Source organism: Dreissena polymorpha, chromosome 10 (genome assembly GCF_020536995.1).
Source record: "Dreissena polymorpha isolate Duluth1 chromosome 10, UMN_Dpol_1.0, whole genome shotgun sequence".
NCBI classification, from domain to species: domain Eukaryota; kingdom Metazoa; phylum Mollusca; class Bivalvia; order Myida; family Dreissenidae; genus Dreissena; species Dreissena polymorpha.
The window spans coordinates 36,986,174-36,995,484 of record NC_068364.1 but is presented as its reverse complement, the minus strand read 5'-3'; the positions used below and the strand labels follow the sequence as shown (position 1 = coordinate 36,995,484).

The window sequence follows — 9,311 nt, the reverse complement described above, 5'->3', positions numbered from 1 at the left end:
TGCCGATTTCTTTGTTGATACTTAAGATTTATATCGCTGTACTTAATGAACATGTTCAACCATATGTTCGATTCTGGTTTTTATCCGGAAGAGGACAAAACTTGCTATTTTTACAAGAAAAATGACAAATCAAATCTATTTAATTTTCGAGACATTGTATACTTAAAAAATCATGGCTAGACTATTTTCACTAGCTTCAAGATATATACTTAATAATGGTGCGAAAACAATACGATTGTAAATGATGATCTACAGGTATATGGGTTTATAATTAATCGAAGCACAATTGACTGATTAATATATTGACTTCAAAATGGAATTCGACACGGATTAACACAATACATGATGGACTACACGTGTTCAGTCTCAAGTAAGTACGGACACTATTTAAGTGTTCCTTAACGTATTCTAATGTTGTAAATATAGTGAAATCCAGTAAAGGACAAGTCACCTTCGTGGTAAACGAAATATCGGGCGCCAAAGACTTACGTTACCCATCATTTTGGTCCCCTTGTAGTATATATAAACGCGACAGTATTATATAAACTACTTTAATTTCTGCGCTGATTGCCCTTAATTTGTTTCCAGGGCAAAAGTATGAATACATCATACATTTATATAAAATCATTGCATGCACTTCAAAACGTTCGTGTCATAGTAAATTAGTAAAATGAGCAACACTTAATAATAATAATATTAATAACAGTTATTGCGCACAGAACAGTAATATATGATGGAAAACACATTCTTACAAGTACAAACACATACTCTCTAAGTTCAGACAATAAGACACGCCTGAAACACATTCGCACATGTGATATTTGCATGATGACTTAGAGCAGACAATAACTATGCGCAACAACGACCTTCATGGCACATTACATTCGTATTTTGGCAGTATATTCGTATAGGTTATAATAAATACGTATTATAAACACTTACGCTATGGGCAAGAAATCTAAAGGTCATAATAAATCAAATTGATTCTTAAATTCCTCTAAGAATGCTTATGCAAGTGATAAAAGTTTAGCACTAAAGAACACAGTACACATAGAGCAGAATGAGGTTTTAACAAAATGCCTATTCATTTTATATACAAATGTCATATACTAACGCATTGTTAGAATTTTACTATACACATTCAAAAAACAAGAAATAAGTATACAACAACATCGAATATAACAGGATGCGTTTTAATACTTCACATAGCAAATTAAACCGGCATTGGACAACTTCACAAATATGTATGGGTAGTAATTAACAGAAGTAAATTCTGATAAAGCCGATATATTATAATTAATATAATTTTAGCAATTGTAAGACGTATGCGTGCATTTTTTGCAAGTATATATGTTGTCTCTGCTTATATTACTTTAAATCCCAACATTGCGTTATTATTGTCCAATCCCAAAATGATTGAATTAGTGCTGCTGCTGTAAGAGACCGATACTGGTGTATGCACCCCATCCTTCATTGAAGCAAAAATGGCCAGCTTCTTTTTACCCTCGCTGTCAACCTGTATAATTGTGTTGAATATGTATCCACAGACCATTACTTGCCCGCTAGGTGTCACATGTACAGACCGTGGACTTTTGAGTTGAGGGTCAGTAAAGGTCGATAGCATGGTTCCATCGGTTGCCAGTGTGAGGAGTTTGTGTTCACGCCTATTGGTTATGTAGATCTTGTCACCAAAGAGGTTCACAGCACACTTGTATACTGTTGGTAAACAGTATAAGAAATGGGCATATTCAAATTGATATGATTATATTCAAACAAAACATTTTAATGCAATGATGAATTAAAATGTTATATGCCAAGTTAATTTCAGGAGGATCATGCGTTGTATTCTGAATATGAAGTATTGCGCTGATTCTAGTACACACACACATATTTGTTTAGTAATAGTTATATATATATTATGAGAGACAAAACTATATTTTTTAATATTAAGAGGTATTGTCATTTGTTAATTGTTCAATTTAAATTCTTTTAGGGGAATATCTCGAAAATAAAAAGAGATAACAACTCGATCATTCATGGATAGATATATATATTTAATGGCGGGGTAGGGGCGGGGATAGTTAAGCGCACTAAGAATTATCAAAAAAATGTTAAACGACCATTGCGTGCAATTTCAATGTCCAATTTATTAATTCTAAATTTAATTGATATGCCATTGTCTGCGTTACAACTAAATGTAATTGATTTCATATACTTCTTAAAACTGTATCAGAGCAACATATGGTAAAAAAGTATTAAGTGACCATCCATTAATTTGTCAGGTTGGTTAATTATATTAGTTATTGGTACAGTAATTGATATCATGAGAGTATTGATTCATACCTGTGTTTTTGAATATGCCATAATGCAGTTTCTTTACTAGTGTTCCAGTCAGAGTGTATTGATATAGGGCTGTTCCGGAAGTAACTTACAGATCATTCTCATGGTTGGCAATACCAATACTTTTATATGACAGCAGCAGCTTCTAGCCTTTATACAACCTGTTATTCTTGACGGATATCATCTGCAACTCATGACCAGGTTCGTCATCTTGTTCCTCATCTTCTCCCTCATCCCGATCCCGAGTGTGTTTCTCATTCATAGTGACAACAACTTCACTCGGAGATATCAGACACAAGTCATATGAATATTGAGACACGTAACAGGGGCTCAGAACTTGGTACTTCTTGTCTAACAGTTTCACCTTATTATGGAAAAAGTCCAGTACAACCGTCTCACCAGTAGGAAGCTCACAAATTGCATAAATCTCGCATGGAGACCTTTCAGGCGACATTTTTACGCTATATTCTGACCTTTTCTTCATCGAAATAACCTTATTTGGTTGGCCAACTCTCCCAAGACCTTTTAATTTCATAAAATACTTCTCGATGTCCTTCCTGTGTGCGTATTCCATATCATAGTCATGTGTGAGTTTCGACGCTTTTAGAAATATTTCAGAGTCCTTTATCTTCTGTTGACATTTTTCTAAAGCTATAAAAAGAAGTTTACTGCTCTTGTTGCAAACTTCATCTACCACTTTACTGAAATATTGCATACTTTCATGAAGGCTGCTACACTCATCTCTTTCTTTTGTAATATATATCACAGAGCTAGAAATTATTTTTTCCACTTCTTGCATCGTCACTTTCTGTAGTCGATCTAATTTTGAATTGATTTTCTGACGCGAAGCGTCGATCTCTTTCTTTATTCGTTCGTACGCCTTCTCAAGCGAATGAAGATTGCATTCTGCTCTGCCTTTCCGTTCCTTCAGCTCTTCTTGTATTTTCTGAATGTTTGATAAGAACGTATTTATGTCTGCCGTTGAATATTTGTTTGTCTCTTCAATAAGGCTGACTTTACTGCATGATCTAAAATACAAGCGCATGTACTATAAGGTAATGCATACATTGAATCAAGTAATGACATATAAATACTTTGGTCATGAAAAGTGCGGATAATATATATGTAATAAACCTCTTCGAATTGTCCTTATTTTTGCTCTTATAATATGCTTTTGTACAAAGCTCATTCCCACCTCGCAAAGGCAACGTTAGTTAAGAGAAATTAACGTCCTGTTTGCCACGTGGAGTTTTATTAACATAAGTTAAATTTAACACTGAACATGTCTTGTTTGTTTGGCGGGATATTTTCACCGTTTTCATCAGTATTTTATGGATATCTCGGCGATCAGTTAACCAACTCACACTTTGCCTGGGATAGATTTTTAACAGTGCTACGTTCACATACTTATGTCAGTAACTTAACACTGCCCGTTTTGTATTAGAGGTAGGATGAGAATGACTTTTAAAAGACATGACTAATCACCACAAAAGTGGATCAAACCCGCGATCATCATAATTGTAGTCCCACACACAACTACCGGCAGAAATCGGGAAAGGTACATATTGATATTGGCAATCAATCGTAAATATTTAAACATGTATGTAGAACAGTATCGATCGTAACGTAATAGACCGACACTTGTAATCAATGTAAACCTCTCGATTAAAATATGACGGTTTATGTTTAATACTGAACTACCGATTGTACATAACAAGGTTATCAGTTAAAACCATTTTTGGATGCGTTAAATACGGGCATTTTTATAATTCGTAATAGTAAGTGAAACCATTCCTCAATAATACAGTTTCACTTTGGTTCATATGGTTAGAAAACATTATTGTAAGAGCAAATCGCAACAAAAACAAACAATTCTTTAATTTTAACTTACCTGTGATGAAGTAACACGCAAATATGACAACAAAGTCGACTATGGTCCTCACAGAACAGTTTTATTTTCTCGTCGCTATGCTCTCCACACTGCTCCAACATGTTTAACGTTGACTTTGCAATCGGCCATTTCTCCATTCGTTCTCTGCCAAACACAGGGTGAGTCTTGTAAAGTTGGTTGTGCAGGTTCACACAGCTGTCACAGAAACACTTGCAGCATTCCTCACAGTGAAACTGAGGCTCGAGCGCCTGGCAAGCAGTACAAATATAGTCCCATATCGCTTCTGATCCTTTTTCTTCGAGCGAAGATTCCAATTTAGAAGCCATTGTGTTTGCAGGTGAAACAGAAAGTGTTTTATTAGGGCACAGTAAGCTCCCCTATGCGTTTCAAAACCACGGTTCTCTTTTATGAATATACTTTAAACAGATAGTTTCACTGCGCTGTGCTATGAGCAATACGTTTTATTAAAGTCTGTTTAATAAGACCTCATACTATATTTAAAGGTTTATGTAACATCGGTTGTGCAAAGTTTTTATTTCAATGATAATTGGTTTCGTTGTTAATTTGCTTTTCAAATCTGAAAGATTCGCCCTAGTTATTTCATGTTGTTTCCATACCTTGTGCAGGCGCGTGCCATCACTTTCAAATTTTTAATCGTAAGACAATCTTCGGAATTACAGCCGTTTACGTGATAAAATTGGCATCAAAAGCGCAAATAATAATTGAAATATTGAAAATTAATATTGCAATTTTACTGTGGATGAAATTTGTGAAACGTTTACCAATATCTATAGGTAAACACACTGCGCGACCACAGGGAACTGTGCCGATTTCAGAGTTGATGCTTAAGAAATCGCCGTACTTTTTTCAACCATATTTTCTATTATTGTATTTACCCGGAAAAAACGGACACACGTTACTATTTTTCTTTTTTTTCAAGAAAGGTTACAAATTAAATCAAATCCCTAAAATTATCGAGGCATTTCCCATTTAAATATCTTTCACTAACTTTAAGAAATATACTTTATAAATGGTTTGAACACAACCAAATGATAAACGATGATCTATATGCTCTTAAAGATAATCGAAGCACAGTTGACTGATTATCATTTTTACTTCATAAAGGCATTTAACAAGGTCATACACACTGCGTTATGGGTTACTTCTACCGTCTCAAATAGTACGGCCAAATTTCAAGTTTCCCTATACGTTTTTTGTTGTTGCTAATATAGTGAAATCTAGTAAAAGACAAGTCACCTTAGTGTTAAGCGAAATATCGAGGGCCGAAGACTCACGTTACCTATCATTTTGGTCCTCTTGTATTATGTGTAAAAGTGACAGTATTTTATTAACTTTTTTAATGTCTACGCCTATTGCCCTTAATTTTTTCCAGAGATTGATTATGAATACACCATACATTTATAAGAAATGAAAGCATGGGCGTCAAAACGTACGTCATTATACAGTTATTATATGGACACCAAATAATCATAATAATAGCAGTTATTGCAGACAGTACAGTGATAAACACTTTTTTACAAGTACAAACACATACTCTCTAAGTACAGACAATAACACACGTGAGCAACACATTCGCACACGTAATATTCGCATAATTAGTTAGAGCAGACAGTAAGTATGCGCAGAAAATGTCCTTCAAGTCATAATACATTCGTTTTTATGGCAACATATTCCTACAAGTCATAAAAGTACTTATTGTAGACAATTATGTCATCGGCTGGAAAATCTACCATGTCATATTAAATTCGTTTTTTTAAATTCCAATAAGAATTTTTAAGAATACCAATGACAGTGATAAAAGTTTTCACACTAAAGAACACAGTACAAAAAGAGCAGCAGGAGTTTTTCTCTTAATGGCTAGTTATTTTACATACCATTTGTGGAACAAATATTATACGCTTGCACATCGTTAGAATTTTGCTATGCACTTTCTAAAAGAAGAGGTATTTAATCAAGAACTTATTATATAACAGTCCGCGTTTTGAATTCATTCACATAAAACATTAAAACGTCATTGCAATGTGTGGCCAGTTTGAATGTGTTTTAATAAGCATAAGTACATTCTGATAAGGCCAATAAAACTTGGATTAAAGTGATAAATCATTATTGAATTACACATATAAATGACTTAAATGGCCTTAGCGACATTACTATCATTATTCAATACACATTAAATAGAACCTTACTTTCTTTCATTTTTCATACTGATTTACATATTCTTTTATTCACGATGCAATTTAATAATTATCATCATCAACGTCAACGCTGTGATTCTCTTTCGCAGGTCAACCGATGTGTACTATATTATCAATTATATCAATATATAAAAAGTATTTTAGCTGTTTTTAATCAGGATGTCCTTTATTTACCGCTTTATAACAATCGTATGAACAACGTCATTACTTCCGTCTGACAAACTTGGTTTTCAGTTTTGAAGGAAATTTAATACTGAACTGCACTGCATACTAGTTAATATGTATGCACACGAGGTGCACCAAATAGCTCTACCTTAAAGTCTTAAAGTTGACAAATACATAGTTGACATAGTGGTAAATACGTGCATTTTTATTTGAAATAGACGCATTGCTATGCTAAATTTAGCGGAGATTGACCATTGAATTACATGCAACAATAAAACGAATAAAACGTTGTGAAATAGTGTTCTTCTCTTAGAACTTTGAACGATTATTTCTTTCGTTAAAAGTATGCCATTCATTTTGTTGAGTATCTGTAATATTTAATATTTTGATATGCGCACTACATTACATATATAGTATAACTTTCTTTCCCTCTGATGATTTTTCCAAATTGACAATGTTGTTAATCGATCTATAATATTTTACACGTTAGTTCCTACTTACTTTTCTGTTTTGCACCTAAACTTAAAAAACAATCGTAATAATTTGTATCTTGGTACAGGCAGCATATCGCCAATATAAACCTGTCACTAACCTTTATGCATGCAAATAGTAAAAACCATTATGGCAATAACAGTTGTGTCTGTTTCGGATGCGAGTTAAATGATTGACCCGTATCTTTTTATTATACTGTTAATGTCTCATATTATATCGAGTTACGTTCAGCCCTTTCCGAAAGAGCCTAAAAGTGTTAGACAGTTCGTCCTGCGTTCATGTTAAAAACAATCAAAATTGTTGTGGACTTCAAAGCGTGCGCCATAATACATTTACAATATGGGCAGCACTTTATAATAATAATAATCACAGTTAATGCAGACAGTACACTGATAAATATGGAACACACATTCTTACATGTACAAACACAAACTCTTTCAGTACATACAATAACACACATTCGCTCATTTAATATTTGTATGATGTGTTAGAGCAGACAGTAACTATGCGCAACAAAGACCTTCATGCCACAATACATTTGTATTTTGGGCAGCATATTCTTATTGGTAATAACATATACTTCTTGTAGACAGTTATGATATGTGTGAGAATGTGTTTTTCGTATTGCATCACTGTACGGTCTGCAACAACTGTTGTTATTATGATAAATTGCTGTCTATATAATACATGTATTATGATCTACGTTTGAAGTCCATGCTTTCATTTCTTATAAAGGTATGGTGTATTCATAGTATTGCTCTGGAAAAAATAAGGATAATGCAAGAGGACCAAATGATAGGTAACGCGAGTCTTCGGCCCCCGATATTTCGTTGACCATTGAGGTGACTTGTCATTAACTGTATTGCACTATATTCACAACATTATAACATGTAAAGGAACACTTGAATTGTGCCGTTATTATTTGAGACTGAAAAAGTGTAGTCCATAATGAATTGTGTTAATCCGTGTCGAATGTCATGTTGAATTCAATATAATAATCAGTCAATTGTTCTTGGATTACTTCTAAAAGCATATAGCGGTAAATCATCATTTACAATTGTATAGTTTTCGCATCATTATTAAGTATATATCTTAAAGCTAGTAAACATATTCTAGCAATGATTTTTATAGTGTAAATGTCTAGATAATTCAAGAGATTTGATTTGTCACCTTTCTTGTAAATGGGAAAAATATGAACTTATGTTACACTTCCGGTTAAATAACAGAATCCGAAATATGGTTGAAAATGTTCGTTAAGTACGGCGATATAAATCTTAAGTATCAACGAAGAAATCTTTCATGCGAACACTCTGTCTTAATACTTTGAGATATTGATAAACGTTTAACAAATTTCATCCATAGTAAAATTGCAATCTTAACTTTCATTATTTATCTTATGGTTGTCGCTGTTGATGTAAATGTTATCACGTAAACGGCTGTCATTCCGAAGATTTGCTTATGATTGAAAATTTTAAACTAATTTGCAAAATTGCGCACGCACCTACACAAGATATGGGATCAACGTGAAATAACTAGGGAATATCTTTCAGGTTTGAAAAGCAAACAAACACAGAAAGTAAATATAAGTGAAAATACAAACTTTGAACTACCGATGTTATATAAACCTTTAATTAAGTATGAAGCTTCATTTAATGTATTGCTTACAGAAAAAAAAGTGAAACTGTCTCTTTGAAGTATGATAAAATAAGAGAGAACTGTGTTGTAGCTATACATAAAGGATGATCTCCCTTATGAATAGCTACAAACAAAAACACTTCCTTCTTTACCTGTAAACAAAATTGCGTACAACATGGAGTCTTCTCTCGCAGCAAAAGGATCAGATACGATATGGGACTTCACTTGTTCGGCTTGCCAGGAGCTAGAGGCACAGTGTCATTGTGAGGAATGCTGCAAGGGTTTCTGCGACAGCTGTGTAAAACTGCACAATCAACTTTACAAGACCCACACTGTGTTTGGCAGAGAACAAATGGATAAATGGCCGCTTGCCAAGTCAACTTTAGACAGTCTGGAGCAGTGTGAAGAGCATATCGACGAGAAAATAAAACTGTTCTGTGATGACCATAGTCAACTTTGTTGTCACATTTGCGTGGCACTTCATCACAGGTAAGTTTAAAAAAAATATTTGTTGTTGTGATTTACTCTAATAATTATGTTTTTTAACCAAACGGAACAGCGCAAAAAATGGT

The 9,311-nt window shown here is 33.7% G+C and overlaps 2 protein-coding genes across 13 annotated transcripts in view; one reads left to right on the top strand and one right to left on the bottom strand.

Annotated features, from left to right (window-relative positions):
* LOC127847745 (zinc finger protein 596-like) overlaps positions 1-9,311 on the bottom strand; it is a 289,933-nt gene that overhangs the window by 31,782 nt on the left and 248,840 nt on the right. The gene's annotated exons all lie outside the window — the stretch shown is intronic.
* The window catches only part of LOC127847747 (uncharacterized), an 87,558-nt gene continuing 86,771 nt past the window's right edge, over positions 8,525-9,311 (top strand). For 2 of the 5 annotated variants that reach the window (XM_052379869.1, XM_052379870.1), the window contains exon 1: positions 8,525-9,228. In XM_052379869.1, coding sequence (XP_052235829.1) covers positions 8,915-9,228 — 314 coding nt within the window. In that variant the 5' untranslated portion in view covers positions 8,525-8,914. The remainder of the gene's footprint in view (positions 9,229-9,311) is intronic. The other 3 variants (XM_052379872.1, XM_052379873.1, XM_052379868.1) reach the window with 3 other exon arrangements.